This window comes from Microtus oregoni, unplaced genomic scaffold (assembly GCF_018167655.1).
Source record: "Microtus oregoni isolate MIOR12 unplaced genomic scaffold, Mior012 000021F_ref0000039, whole genome shotgun sequence".
Taxonomy (NCBI): domain Eukaryota; kingdom Metazoa; phylum Chordata; class Mammalia; order Rodentia; family Cricetidae; genus Microtus; species Microtus oregoni.
In genome coordinates this window covers 8,033,429-8,048,904 of record NW_024543080.1, presented here as the reverse complement: position 1 = coordinate 8,048,904, position 15,476 = coordinate 8,033,429, and the positions used below count along the sequence as shown (strand labels likewise).

At 45.2% G+C, this 15,476-nt stretch overlaps 1 protein-coding gene across 1 annotated transcript in view; it reads right to left on the bottom strand.

The window, feature by feature from the left end:
* The window catches only part of Adamts3 (ADAM metallopeptidase with thrombospondin type 1 motif 3), a 205,247-nt gene extending 204,443 nt beyond the window's left edge, over positions 1 to 804 (bottom strand). Inside the window, exon 1 of the mRNA XM_041671598.1 lies at positions 654 to 804. Coding sequence (XP_041527532.1) covers positions 654 to 722 — 69 coding nt within the window. The 5' untranslated portion in view covers positions 723 to 804. The remainder of the gene's footprint in view (positions 1 to 653) is intronic.
* Between the last annotated feature and the right edge of the window lie 14,672 nt (positions 805 to 15,476).

Below are 15,476 nucleotides of genomic sequence, written 5' to 3'. Positions count from 1 at the left end.
CGAAAGGCCCCAGAGCTGCACTCAATTTAGCTTTAAAGAGGAGGAGTTGTGCGGAGGGGGGGAGGGGAAGAGGCGGCAGACGCCTCCAGCTTCGGCTGCCCTCGGAAAAGGAGAGGGCAGGAAACGTCCCAGGCCCTTCCCAACTGTCAAACTGTAGCCCGGCCGCGGTCCTCCCAGGACACGTGTCTGCTGGGTATCTCCGGGTCCTGCCTGGGGACTTCTTGAAACCTCTTGTCCCTGGCTACCCGCAGGAACTGGGAGTCTTGAGGAGGGAGATCCTCTGGGCTTCGGAATCCGCGGTCCACGACCTGAACTTCGCCAGAGCGCCCAGAGCGTCTGGAGCGCCCTGCAAAAGGGGACAGCCTGATGGCCCCACTAGGATGCGATCTGGCTGCAGTCTGACATTTGGACTGCTCCTGGTCGCCGCCGGCTAGGGAAGCCCCAGGTGTGATGAGCCTTGGCTCTCGGAGGACGGTTGTCCCAACCTCCCGTGCAATGCGCCCCCAAGCCCCCCAAGTCCCGCGCAGCGCCGAGCCCTCCATGGGCCGCCCCAGAAGGGTGGCAAGGGGAGGGGAGGGAGTGAAGGGGACGAAGGGGAGGAACTCTGTCGGGAAAAGGTTGGGTTTGAGTTTTTATTATTATTTTCCACTTACTTGTCCATCAGCTGACGTCCTAACCTCTACCAGAGAGGCTGCTATCAACCAAAGTGACAGGAACACCATCACGAGTCGAGTGCACTTCACAACTACTGGGCGAAGCAGCTACCCCAGCGCAAACCACCCCAAAATAAGTTTCCTTTAAAACGCGCAAAGAAAATGGAAGAAGGGGAAGGGGGGTTGCAGAGCTTTTAAAAAAAAAAAAATTGATCTTGGGCTTTGCTCAATGAAAAGGCAACGTGAGCTGTGCGCCTGGCCCCGTGCCCTGTCGGTCCTTTCCACTTCACCTTCTCACCCAGTCCTCCCAAGCCGACTGTGCGGGAGCCAGAAGGTACTGCGAGCCGGGCAGAAGCTGACCCAAGCGGGGGAAGGGACCGGGACGTCCCACTCTCTGCCCCGGGGCTGCTTTGGAGAGGCTCTTGGAGCACCGTGGGCCGCCGAGGCTAGCACGGAGACGGCTCGGGTCCCGGGAGCGCGGCAGCCAGGGAAAAGTGAGAACCGGAGCCTAGCGAGCGGGAGAAAGAGGCAGCGCAAGCCCTGGAGCCTCCGCCGCACACGCAGTGGGGGCGGGAGGACGAGGGGAGGAGGCGGCCGCCTAGGAGGAGGGAGGAGTGGGCCGCTCGCCTGCTCCGGTTGCTCTCGGTCCCGGCCGTCTGCTCTCTGCCCGCGACCCGCCGGGCGCTAATAAGGCAGCCGAGTCACCCCCCCTCCTCCCCCAGGCGGCCCCTCCCGCCGCGCGCCCACGTCATCGTGGCCCGTGCCCCCCGGCGCAGGGTCAGGGCTCGTACCGGCCGGGGGCTGCGAAAGCGCCGCCTGGACCCCGCATCCCCCAGGTCTCCGTGATGGGACGAGGGCGGGGAGGGTCCAGGCGCGCCTCCCATCCCGACGGGCGGAGGGAGGGGGAGGATCCGGGGACCAGACCTGGGCTGGAGGAAATCACCTCCTCCAGCCTCCCCTATTTCCCTCCTCCTCTCCTCCACCCCCAGGCAGGGGAAAGTCTCCCGACAGAAGCCCAAGGACGTGGGGGATTTTCTCCTCCAGACACTCATTCCCCCTCCTACGCAGGGATGGACGTGGGGGGCGGGGGCACTCTCTCCGCAAAGCTCTTGTTTATGCTTTATTCGTTTATATTAGTTTTCAAAGATACCGCGTTCCCTTTCTTGACTCAGCCGGATGTTTCCGTTTATCACTAGAGTACACAGGCCTCGGGGTCTCTTGCTTACAGCCAGATTATCTAGTGACTTGTGCGGTTTGCAGCTTTCTGGGACGAAAGGACAGCCAGAGACCTGAGAGTTGCTGGAATCCCAGACCCACCTCTCTGGGGTAGACCAGGGTGGCCATGGGAGACAGGGAGGGGGCGGAGGGGGTTTCCCTGTCCCGAAGGACCACCCTCACCCAGGATTAGCCCCGACAGTAATAAGGCGCATGCTTAGTGGAAGTTTAAGGACTTCACTTGGAAACAGAGAAGTGGAGTCTGAGGAGGCGATCCCACCAAAATGCATCGAAGTTTTGCTCTATGCCTTCAATAAATTGTTTATTCCTAGAGAGCTAACGGGAAGGCTGTCTCCAGCTTACACATACATCTCACTGGGTTCGTGGTTGTGCTGGCGCTATCTTGTCAAAATCATATAAGGAGGACATATACAGGAACATTTGGGAAGTGGCCTCATCTAGTAACACAGTGTATTAGGTTAATTAGTTAATTATTGCTAAGAAATAGGATTAGACCCTCAGGACTGAAGGACCTTCTAAATTGACTTTCCCCTTTCAGCTCCAGACTGTGGCATTGTTGTGGTCTGTCCTTGACTCGAGCTCTAGGGATGAACGCACCAGGTTGTCCTATCCATTAAAAGCAAATAAGCCTCTACATTGCATAAATTAGAAACGTGGTCACTGCGTACAGGCAAATGAAAGAGAAGGTGGTGTACAGACTGACCTGGGCTCTAGAACTGTCCCCTGCCCCAATAGCTATCTAACCGGCAAGTTCTGGAACTCCATTTTGGTTTCTGCCTTCTGAGATATTTCCAGTCTAAAACTCCCTGACCTTCAGTGCTGACAAAAGATGTATTAACCATGCACTGACCGAGTTCTTGAGTCTGTTTGCAATATCCAGACACTTGTCACTGAACCACTATCTTGCACCCCAAGCAATTGAGGGAACTTTCAGGAACTATGCCTCAGAAAGTGTGTGTGTGTGTGTGTGTGTGTGTGTGTGTGTGTGTGTGTGTGTGTGTGTTTACACTGTCACTCCGGTGTGTTTTTTTTTTTTCCTGTTCGTTTTTCTTTTCTTTAAGTTCTAGTTGGGACTCCCTGGATTTCACAACTTCCTGAGTCATGACCCTCACACTGACAAATGCTGATTTAGGTACATGCCAGAAGGTCTTTATTTATCAGATTCTAATGTGAGCTCTCATTAACAAGGTCCTCCCAACGCAATACAAGGCAGAGCTTCACGAACTATTGCCTAGTTTGTTTTTATGGGGGACAAGCCTACCAGCCAACTAAAATTTGTGAAATAGGCATATAAAGAAAATTAATTTCTTTATTTCCCACTTCCTAGAGACGTCATGAAAATCATCTGGTTTTACGGTAAGCTGTCTAGCATGTTAGGGTATGGTAAGGGCTTACATGTCTGTAGCATGAGGGCATTGGTACAGTCATTTATTGGAGTTAGTGAATTCCTGTCACAAACTGACCTCTCCGGCCTAGCCGGAATTAATCCCTTTCCCTTCATATGCCTCAGCCATAACTATAATATTGATCCTCACACATTCTCCCGTCGAAGTGACCAAGAGCGTTCTAGACAGAAAAGCAAATAATTATACCACAAAATTACTAAGCACTTTGAGGTATGTTTTCTTTCAAAATATGTTTCTCATTTATAAATTTCAACAGTGATCCCATGTTTCACCAATATCTAGCACAGTTTCCTTCCGGTGGGGGATCCAGGGAACTTTCCCCTAGCTAATGGGAAGCTGTACTTTGGGTCTTGAGATTTCTGACACCTCATCATAATTATTCCCTGTGATGGTTAGTTTTAATTGCCAGTTCGACCGTCTAAAGTCACCTGGGAAGAGCATCACCTGGATAAGATTAGTCCTAGAGCAGGCCTGTTGGGGTTGGTTCTCTGAAATGGAAAGACACCGCCCACTGTGGGTGGCACCATGCCCTGGGGCTGGTCCTGAACTGTGGAAGGGTGGGGAACATAAACCGAGTGTGCATATGTGCATTCCTTTCTCTCTGCTCTGAACTGTGGCTGCAATGCAGCTAGCTTTTAAGTTCTGCCACCTTTTCTTTCCTGCTAGGATGGAATGTATGTAACCTGAATGGAGAACTAAAATAAGCCCTTTCTCCTCTACATTGTTCTTTGTCAGGGTGTTTTATAATAGCAACAGAAATGGAAATAGACAAACCTTTAAATTTTAAATTGCAAGATGAACAAGTGTACAGTATTCTCCTTTATCTTGGGTTTTGAGTCTCAAGATCAACCCCAGCCTGAAAATAGTAAAGAGAAATTCCAGAAATGAATGATTTATAAGTTTTAAGTAACTTCAAAACTGTTTATTGCTATAACTGCTCTATTACTAGATATTATTAGTTTCCCACTATGCCTAATTTATATTTCCCATAACACAAAATTTATTATTCATGATTTCTTTAGTTTTTTTTTCCTTCTGGCTAAGTACTTTCCTCATACTCTTAATATACCTAAATATTGCCAATCGATATCATTAGATGCCTCATATTTTTGGTCAAAGAGGTTTGTGAAGTTCAGCACACACCTTTATTCGAAGGATAGATTGGAAAGTAACCGCAGCATGAAAGGCTAGGCTTGTGTCTGTCTTTTCTTCCAAATTCCAAGGTGCACTGGGTACCAACGTTTGCCTTTTTCACTTTCCACCACCGACTCCTGTAGTAATAGGGGCGGCAGGGCTGCGTCCCCAACACCCCAGCCGCCTGCTCAGCTAGCTTATGCCCGAAATAACAACACACAAACTGTATTCATTTAATCACTGCTTGGCCCATTCTCTTCTAGGCTAATTCTCACATATTAATTTAGCCCATTTCTAATCATCTGTGTATGGCACCCCAAGGTGCGCTTACCAGGAAGATTCTAGCCTATGTCCATCCTGGGTCGGAGCTTCATAGCATGCGTCTGCCCAGGAGCCAGGAGCATGGCGTCTCTCTCGGGCGTCTGCTCCCGAGAGGAGAGCTGTCAAGACTGACCTCACTTCCTCTTCCTCCCAGCGTTCTGTCCTGTCTACACCTCCCACCTATCTTCTAACCAATAAATTGGGCCAAGGCGGTTCCTTTATTAGCCAATGACCTTCCTCCATCAGACTCCCAACAATTTCTCCCTCGAGGCACTTCCCCTTCCGCCTGAAGAACTCTCTGTTCCAGGTCCTGAGGTTCTAGTCCACAGGAGGATTAGAGTAGACTCAGGTGACTTGTTTCTACAGGATAGTGAAAACTGAATTTACCTGCTATCTTCGCCCCATCTCCTGGATGCTCATAGAACATGGGGCTCCTACTGCACGCACTGGCTTTGGGGGAGCCTAGGCAGTTTGGATGCTCACCTTACTAGACCTGGATAGAGGTGGGCAGTCCTTGGACTTCCCACAGGTCAGGGAACCCTGATTGCTCTTCGAGCTGATGAGGGAGAGGGACTTGATCGGGGGAGGGGGAGGGAAATGGGAGGCGGTGGCGGGGAAATTTTAAAAAAAAGAACAAGGGTAAAATGACCCTATCCTATATTAATACTGACGAATATCTTGCATATCACCATAGAACCTTCATCTGGTGATGGATGGAGATAGAGACAGAGACCCACACTGGAGCACTGGACTGAGCTCCCAAGGTCCCAATGAGGAGCAGAAGGAGGGAGAACATGAGCAAAGAAGTCGGGACCATGAGGGGTGCACCCACCCACTGAGACAGTGGAGCTGATCTTTTGGGAGCTCACCAAGGCCAGCTGGACTGTGACTGAAAAAGCATGGGATAAAACTGGACTCTCTGAACATGGCGAACAATGAGGGCTGATGAGATGCCAAGGACAATGGCACGGGGTTTTGATCCTGCTTAATGTGCTGGCTTTGTGGGAGCCTAGCCAGTTTGGATGTTCACCTTCCTAGATATGGACGGAGGGGGGAGGACCTAAAACTTACCACAGGGCAGAAAACCCTGACTGCTCTTTGGACTGGAGAGGGAGGGGGAAAGGAGTGGGGGGAGGGGGAGAAGGGTGGGAGGAGGGGGAGAAGGATGGGAGGAGGGGGAGAAGGGTGGGAGGAGGGGGAGGGAAATGGGAGGCTGGGAGGAGGCGGAAACTTGTTTTTTTTTCTCCTTTTCTCAATAAAAAATAAATAATAATAAAAAAAAAGAACATGGGGCTCCTGGATTCTCATAGAACATGGGAGTACAGAGATGACAGCAGCTCCCCGACACAGCAGGAGTTATCCATCCTTAGTGTCTTCCCTGTCTAATGCAATACTTAGTTTTCACTCATGGGTCAGTGCATACTATATATCTATCGCTTGTAATATAATGTATTTTTAACCCAGGTATTGCCAGTATTGGTTGGCAGTTAGGATGCTGGATTGTCTTACTCAGAGGTGCTCCTGGTAGATAGCACACAGTGATGGACTATATGCTGAGTGAAGACGTGAGTGGCTAGTTACTGTTTCTACTAAATAGGTTTAAAAAGTCATGTTTTCTCTGGTACAAATGATTAAGCTATTTCCAATTTTCTTGTCTTCTTACACACATTTTCAGAAGTCTCTTTGAAAACTCCAAAAACTAAAACCCAGGAAAATTTATGAATGATAGAAACTAACGATGGAAATGCCTGTGAGGTCATCCCACCCATGCTCGTGTTGGCAGCTGAGCAACACTGCCCTGGAGTCTTTTCCTTAGAGGAAATCCAGTATCTCCCAAAGGATAAATTTGAGTGTCTGGGATTTCTTAATTGTTTGCTTTTGGACGAATGATTCCACAGTGGAACAAGTCCAGAGGGCAGGTCATTCATTCCTTGTGTTCCTTGACTTTCCTTCTTTTTCTTGAGTTGGAATTATTTCTTGCCCTAAATATGTCTCCCCTCCCTTACCACCGTTTCCTATGATAATTAGTATCACTAGCTGTTCATATCTATAGATCCATTATGGGAACAGGTATTACTATCTACCTTCCTTTGTTTCTATAGTCTTCCTCTGTTTCTTTAAACCTTCTCTATTTTTTTCTTGGAAATTCTAAGTGTTAATGGAAGATCATATTCTCCCTAGGGCCCCAGTTCTTTTAAAAAAAAAAAAAAAACAAGGAAGCAATTAAAAGTCCTTCAAGTGCTCTTTTTAAGGGTCACAACCTAATTGCCATAAACTATGTTAATGGAAAGGCATTTAAAATTATTGTCAGATTGCTTACATTGATACCATTGTTTCCTTGATATTTCAAAAAACTCTAATAGAGAAGAATGCTGGAGAATGCAGATGTGTATTTAGGGCTATTAATTAGTAGTTACAGTCCCCAGAGAGGAAAGGATTCAGAGTCAGAGACATGGCATAGTACTTTACACGTAGTAGATCATTCCACAAATATATGATAAATGATTATATCATTCACCAGCTTCAAATAACTAACTATATACCCACCCACATCTTTTTCCCCTATATAATTCTCAAATCAATATTGCCAAGCATTTGTAGGTAGCTCCAAAGCCTTAAACCTTTAAATTGTCTGTCTTCAGAAAGTAGAGGAGAAATCACAATATTCAGTTGGATTCAAGGGCTTAATTAAAAGTGCAAAAAAAATAAAACCTCTTAGTGGTTATTATTCATAAGTATTCCCTCATAAGTGAGTGTGAGTATGTACAAGTCATCAAGTGCCTAAATGTATAACTAGTGTCCAAACAAGATGACATGGTTTGGGAGGACTTCTTAAAATTACATTTGAGATAATCCTTTCGTAAAAGGGCTGTTTCTGTCTAACAATGCCAGTTCTCGAATGAAATTTCATATGCATTTCTGAGACGAGAATTAAACACAGCCCTTCAGGCTGTCAGGGGCAGGCAGGGAGTCTTCTGGGTGTTCGGCCCAACATATGTGCAGTAAAGCAGTTCTACCACATAAGGCATGCTGCGTCTCACATCATACACTAAAATCATGCTAGAGCTTCTACGTATTCCTACTACCTTCCCAAAGCCCCACACACCCAGTGTCTTGAAATGATTTCCTAAAACTCAGAAGAGTTTTGTTGTTGTTGTTGTTGTTGTTTTTAGGTTACTTTATTTGTTGAGGGAAGCAATCAGTTTCATTGAGTTATTGAAAGTCATCCCTAAATTTTGGAAAAACAACTTTTATATAAGAACAGCCCTCCAGTCCTCAAGATATTATAAGCTTTCATTAAGATAGCAATTGACTTTTTCCAGACAAGAACTAGAAGTAGTTGGCATAGAGAAGATGAGCAGCACAAAGCAATCAACCCATTGAAGAAAAACAAAATCAGTTATGAAATCAACACTCACTCATAGACTGTTTCTGCCCAGAAAGCAAGACCTACAATCTTAACATCTAGCACTTTAGAAAGAAAGAAAGAACAAACCCAAAACAAATCCAAACCGGAACTATGATTTTAGGATGTTTTAATCTGTGTAGATTCTCAACCAGATGACAACAGAGGCAATTGAGCTGGCAACATTTTCTTGTCTTTAATTGTTTAATGGCAAAGGGTCACATAAAATGAGAAGGGTTCTAAGATTTATGTTTGGGGTCTGACATGTAAATTCTGTTATTGTCACACTAAACAAAGAATGTGAGAGCTACCACTGTTCTGGCAAACTGCATGGTCAAAGTTTGGTAGAAAACATTCAAATGAGAAACTGACGAACTGTCTGGTTTTCCTTTACAGAAATTTCAGGAAAAAAAAAACCATTTTGTCATTGGTGTAACGGCACAGAAGCAAATGCTCAAACAACAAGGTGGTGCTTTTAACACATCTGGGGGAAATGTGTAGCTAATAGCTTATTCTCTGGCTTAAGTCATTTTTATCAAGAGCTCACATTATTTACAGCATAAGGAAGTAATGCTGACCTATAAACTTCAGTTAATCCTCAAATTGTTGCCTTGGCCACCCTAAAGGAATTCCAACATTTGAACTAGGGACTTGCTTTGTGATGCTCATCCTGGAACCATATGTCACCATTTACTATGTGGTTTTCTTCCTAAGAGTAGAAGAAATGCTAGATGCACATACACAGCTGACCTTCAAGAGGGTGGGGGTGGTAAAAGCACCCATGCCGCTCCCAGCCAATCAAATCCCACGGATCTCCTGTGGAAGCAAGTGCGTCATCTCTTCTTGAACAGTTTTCAGGACTTGAACAGTTTTCAGTCTAAACAGAGCCCAAAGCAATGGCCAAACTCCAGTGCTGTTTTCTCCTAATGCATGCAGATTTGGGGTTAGTGGGCTCAGGGGTTAATCCCAACAAGTCCGCAACTGGCATTGATGTTTCTGTTCTTCAGGAAACACTTGGAGTGGCAGGACCAGAGAATGTACTGTTCACAGATAATTGCAGAAAATAGGAACCACCTGACATTTTCAAGAGTCAAGCATGAACTACTTAGAATAACAGCTAATGTTTTCCCCGATTTCTTACTAAATACCCATGATATATGATCAGCATAAAATCCAGAGCTGTGAAGAAGTGAGCCTGGAAAAATGGCTCTGACATTATTTAGGAAACTGGACTCCTATTTTTCTTTTTTTTTTGAGTCACTGAGCTGTGTACTTTTTTACACAGTGAACACTTAATAAAGTCAGTTGGTAATTTGTTAATTACTGATTTTTTTATTTTTTTAATTTATTTATTTATTAAAGATTTTTGCCTCCTCTCCGCCACCGCCTCCCATTTCCCTCCCCCTCCCCCAATCAAGTCCCCCTCCCTCATCAGCCCGAAGAGCAGTCAGGGTTCCCTGACCTATGGGAAGTCCAAGGACCACCCACCTTCATCCAGGTCTAGTAAGGTGAGCATCCAAACTGCCTAGGCTCCCCCAAAGCCAGTACGTGCAGTAGGATCAAAAACCCATTGCCATTGTTCTTGAGTTCTCAGTAGTCCTCATTGTCCACTATGTTCAGCAAGTCCGGTTTTATCCCAGGCTTTTCAGACCCAGGCCAGCTGGCCTTGGTGAGTTCCCGATAGAACATCCCCATTGTCTCAGTGTGTGGGTGCACCCCTTGTGGTCCTGAGTTCTTGCTCGTGCTCTCTCTCCTTCTGCTCCTGATTTGGACCTTGAGATTTCAGTCTGGTGCTCCAATGTGTGTCTCTGTCTCTGTCTCCTTTCATCGTCTGTGATTTTTAAAAACACATCACAGTCTACAGTCCACTATCCCTTCAAGAATGCTTGATGCTCACAAGACTCCATGGCAGGTCCTTCCTTGTAGGTGCTGCACTCGGGAGCCACTTAGGCAGAGTGTGACACTGGACCCAGTCGCTGCCCTACGATTTACTGTTCAGTCCATTAGCCATCCACCCACGCTGAGCTAAAGTTCAAGGAACCTCTGAGGTTATTTATAAAAGAAAAGGAAAACAAAAGGAACATTTCATTGGTGCTTTTATTGAAAAAAAATCACCATAAGATTTTCTGTGGATTCCATATTGTGAGGGACTTAGACTAATTACAAAATCATTTTGTTGATGCACGTAAGCATATGTGATTCTTAATGATAGAATTGTGATATTCTAGTCTGTGTTTCCAGGCCACATAGACTGAGTGAATGTTCCAGTTTGCTCCTTTTGGATAATCATCTAAGAAGAACTCTTTAAGTCTTAGATTTTATGTAAAAAGATGTCCCATAAATCTCTCTGATCACACTAGAATAATGTATTTCTTTCATCCTTTATGAGAATAAAAATATTATTAAAATTCCAATACGAGTAACCTTTATCAAGACCTCATTCTATATAAGATCCAACCCTCTTCACGTTCCTTATCCTCAGCTGCCCAAGGCACTAACTGGGGACATCCCCCTGGGCACCTGGGAGCCCCTCTAGGTTCAGGTCTCTTGCCCACCCTAAGCTGGATCCCTTAATTAAGATATATGCTTCCCTGCTCCCATATGCATCCTTCCTTTATCCCAACCATCCCAATTCCCCAAGTTTCCCCCATCCTCCCCTTCTCACATTTCTCTCCCCATCTCCCCTTACCCCTATCCCACCCCACCCCCAAGATCCCAATTTTTGCTCGGCAATCTTGTCTACTTCCCTTATCCAGGAGGATAACTATATGTTTTTCTTTGGGTTCACCTTCTTATTTAGCTTCTTTAGGATCACAAATTATAGACTCAATGCCATTTATTTATGGCTAGAAACCAATTATGAGTGAGTGAAATGGCCCTATCCTATAACCACACTGATGAATATCTTGCATATCACCATAGAACCTTCATCGGGCGATGGATGGAGATAGACAGAGACCCATATTGGAGCACCGGAATAAGCTCCCAAGGTCCCAATGAGGAGCAGAAGGAGGGAGAACATGAGCAAGGAAGTCAGGACCGTGAGGGGTGCCCCTACCCACTGAGACAGAGGGGCTGATCTATCGGGAACTCACCAAGGCCAGCTGGACTGGAACTGAAAAAGCATGGGATAAAACCGGACTCTCTGAACAATGAGGACTGATGAGAAGCCAAAAACAATGGCACTGGGGTTTGATCCTACTTCATGTTCTGGCTTTGTGGGAGCCTAGCCAGTTTGGATGCTCACCTTCCTAGACCTAGATGGAGGGGGGAGGACCTTGGACTTTCCACCTGACTGCTCTTTGGTCTGGAGAGGGAGGGGGAAAGAAGTAGGGGGAGGGGGAGTGGAGTGGGAGGAAGGGGAGGGAAATGGGAGGATGAGAGGAGGCGGAAATTTTTTTCCCAAGAAAAAAATAAATAAATAAATAAATAAATAAATAAATAAATAAATAAATAGATCCAACCCTCTTTGATGCAGCAAATTGTGATTTTGGGTCTCATGTTATACCTGTAAGGCTGCTCCTCCCAATGCCTAATCCAAGCTGCTTCAGCATGTCAGAGAAAGAAATGTCCCTTGTACATATTCCTCTCTGTCTCCCAGAAACTCAGGCTGAGGAAGTAAGTGACCACGGTAGAAGAGGTAGATGCTATCATCTGGGTTCTTTGGCGACTTGGGAAGAGGAGGTCCATTGGGGTGGTCAGGCATTGGAGGAGAGGGCTGCTGGCACAACTGAAGAGCCACAGCCCAGGTACCTGTTTCCCAACAATCCAAGAGTTTAGACAAAGTATCTCCATGCTGCCCCATGCTGCCCCATGCTGCGCAAGCCTACGGAGGCTACCCTCAGGCTTTTACTAAGTGGGAGAGTCTAGGGAGACAGGAAAAGTAACTGAGGCAAATGTTCTGTAGCCCCAGATCTGGGCATTAAAGATGCTTTAGAGTTAAATAAAGCAAAGAAAAATAACACTGGATGACCACCCTAATTGTATGTTTGCAAAATCATACATGATAAATTTGAATGTGTTCACTTGAAACACGATATTGGTCCAGGCCCATAGTGCCCATCACTGTTTATCACTACAATAGGAGAGCTAAGTTGAGACTTACAGCGTTTAAAGATGGTTTGTTAAGAAAAATCAAACCTCTGTCATGGCAGGAGAATCCAGATGTAATTTGTCTCGTGGTAAATGTCATCACAAACTGTCATTTGCTTGGCACTAAGGGACTGTAAGACTCTTCGGACTGGCTAAGAGAATGGTGCCTTCTGGTTGGGTTTGCATTTACTCTCTTGTGTTATTCCTCAAGCTTGGCTGGTTGCTTCTGTGAGCTGCAGAATTTGTTTCTTGCTAATTTCAAAGATACCAGTTGCCTTGTCTATCTAACACCACTTTAGTGACAGATTTTATCATTTGCAGCCATAAAATGTTCACAGCTACCGCTAAGAAAATCATAATAAAAGCCATTAATGTGTGCAATGAGCATGCATGGGTAGGGAGGGAGAAGAGAAGAAAAAGAGAACTATCAAATGAGTTTCCTAGAAATAGTTTTACTGACGCAATTGTTCCTGTCCCTCTCATTTCTCCTCCCTTCTCCTCCCCCTCCTCTTCCTCTCTGGTTTTCTGAGGAAAAAGCACAATTAGTTTAGCTCTGCAGCACACTAACTTGGAACCACTCTGTCCTGGGCTGTAGCCCCAGCAGGGCACTTTGAATCCCCATTAATGGGAAGCATCAGTTAATTTCAGAAATGCAGGTGAAAACCCAATCTTTCCATGTGGGGAGACAGAACCTTCATCACCGGGGCTGCTCATAAGGAATGATTGTCCTTAAAGTATAACTACTAAGACATATCTTCATTCGGTGTGTTTCTTTCAAACATGTTTTGTAATGTACTGATAATGTCAACCAAGTACATAAGTAAAAGTCACTACTCACAGGGAAAAAAAAGAAGCTGAAAATATCAATAATTATTATCGAAACAACAAAGAAATCTCCACCCAATAAAGTAACATAAACTATCTCCAAACTGCACTTCAATGCTATACTTTGTTCTTAAGAACACTATAGATTTTACTAGAACACATGAATATATATCGCAAAATATTTTCTCCTTAATGTCAGCAGCTTTGAACATGGAATTTTGGGCTGGGAGATGGACCAAACGATAATGTGCTTGCTGCAGAAGCATGAGGCCTGGAGTTTACAGATCTCGTGTGACATTAAACACAAGTCCACCTGTGTAAATCCCAGTGCTCTCCTGGCAAGACAGGGGGTAGGATTAGGAGCATCCCCAGAAGTTCACAGACTGGCTAGCCTGGCATACGGAGCAACAACCAATGAAAGACTCTGTCTTGAACAAGGTGGAAGGAGAGAACTACACCCAGGGTGCTCAGGCCTCCAGACTCATGCCCCTGCACTTAACATGTGCTCATGTGTGCTCCTACGTGTGTGTGTGCATGTGTGCGTGCATGCATATGCATGCACATACATGGAGGGACGGAGAGAGAGAGAGAGAGAGAGAGAGAGAGAGAGAGAGAGAGAGAAACAAAATCTTATTTTAACCTGAGAAAACTAGGAATGACCAAAACAGCCGTGTGTATGGAAGTGAGCCATCTCAGGCAGTTTTCTACAGCAACCAAATGTATCGATGTCAGTCAAAACATTCTGAATTACCACAGTGCTGTGAGAATACAACTCCTTCCTACTCAGGGAGTCTGAGAAAGCAAAACAATGACCTTATACATCATGCAAAGCACGGGCTGCTCAACTGACTGAGTAATAAAAATATCTGGGTATGCAGCATCAATTTATCTCAATGAATGGAGCTTTCAGAAAAGCCGTGAGAACCGTGAAGATAGCATCTAATCCAAACCCACTTTCCCTCGTCCCTTTCCGACATCATGTGTTTCCCAGTCCTTCCAGCTACCTCCAAGCAGAAAAGAGGGTGACATGAAGCCTTATCGCTGTTAATTAACCGCACTTGCAATCCATTTACCAAATTTATGGAGTGATGTGTGCAGTTTGCGCTTATTCTTAAATCCATATGAGATATTATATACATAGACACATTTGTAGCAACATAGTATCATGCTAAAATATTCATATATCTGCATAAGTATTGCCTTAGTTAGGGTTGATATTGCTGTGGTGAAACATCACGACCAAAAGCAACTTGGGAAGCAAAGGAGGGTTTATTTGCCTTCATGTCCTGATAACAGTCCATTGAGGGAAGCCAAGGCAGGTACTCAAATCTAGCAGGAACCTGTAGGCAAGAGCTGATCCAGAGGCAATAAAGAAATGCTACCTCCTGACTTGCTTCACATGCCTGGCTCAACCTGCTTTCTCATGTTACCCAAGACCATGAGCCCAGGAGTGTCAGCACTCACAATAGTCACCACTCAGAATAGGCTGAGCCTCTGCAATCAGTCGCTAATTAAGATCATATCTTACAGGCTTACTTACAGCCCAGTCTTACACAGGCACTTTCTCAGCTGAAGTTCCCTCCTCTTGGGTGACTCTAACATGCATGGAATTGCCTTCAAAAGCCAGCGAGGACAAATACATACCCTTAGGGACCACAGTGCTATAATAACTAAGGTTAAATAGGCAGTTATTTATATTGCTATCTCCTAGCAATAGAGCATCACATACAGAAAAAAAACACGACCACACACATAATATGTGCATACCGACATACACAATGGAGACAGCGAGAGAGACTCATGCATTGGCATTTTAATCACAGTACCATTAAAATATATTGCGATGCATTGCAGGGTTCATTCTGGAGGGGGAGCTCAAACCATACTTCCAAAAAGGAAACATACAATCCAAATAAATGAGTGGGAAGAAACAAAGATGACAAAAAGAAGCGGGGAGTCGCCCTCCTACTGCAATAGCACAGGAAAATTAGCGCGTCCTTGTAGAGAACATCACTAAAGAGCCAAGTCCACCCTTACTTCTATCATGTGATTTTTTTTCCACTTAATAATTTCAGAACCTCAGTAAACGTCTGCCCTAGACCCATTTCCTATGCTTTTCAGTGATTCCTATGGGGTCTGCCGAGAATTGTAGAGGTTAGAGGACATCCATGTGGAGTCTAGATGGGTTCCATGACCAAACTCAGATCTCCAGGTTTATTTCCACATTAGATGCTTCCCCCCCAAACCATCTCACCAGCCCAACATTTTAAGTTTTGTTGCAATTATAAATTATGCCTCGTTTATAATTTTGTTGCTGCTGTGAATCCGATATTTTCTATTTTTTTTAAACTTTTTATTTATTTATTTATTTATTTAACTTCATTATGTTTGTTGGTGTGAAGG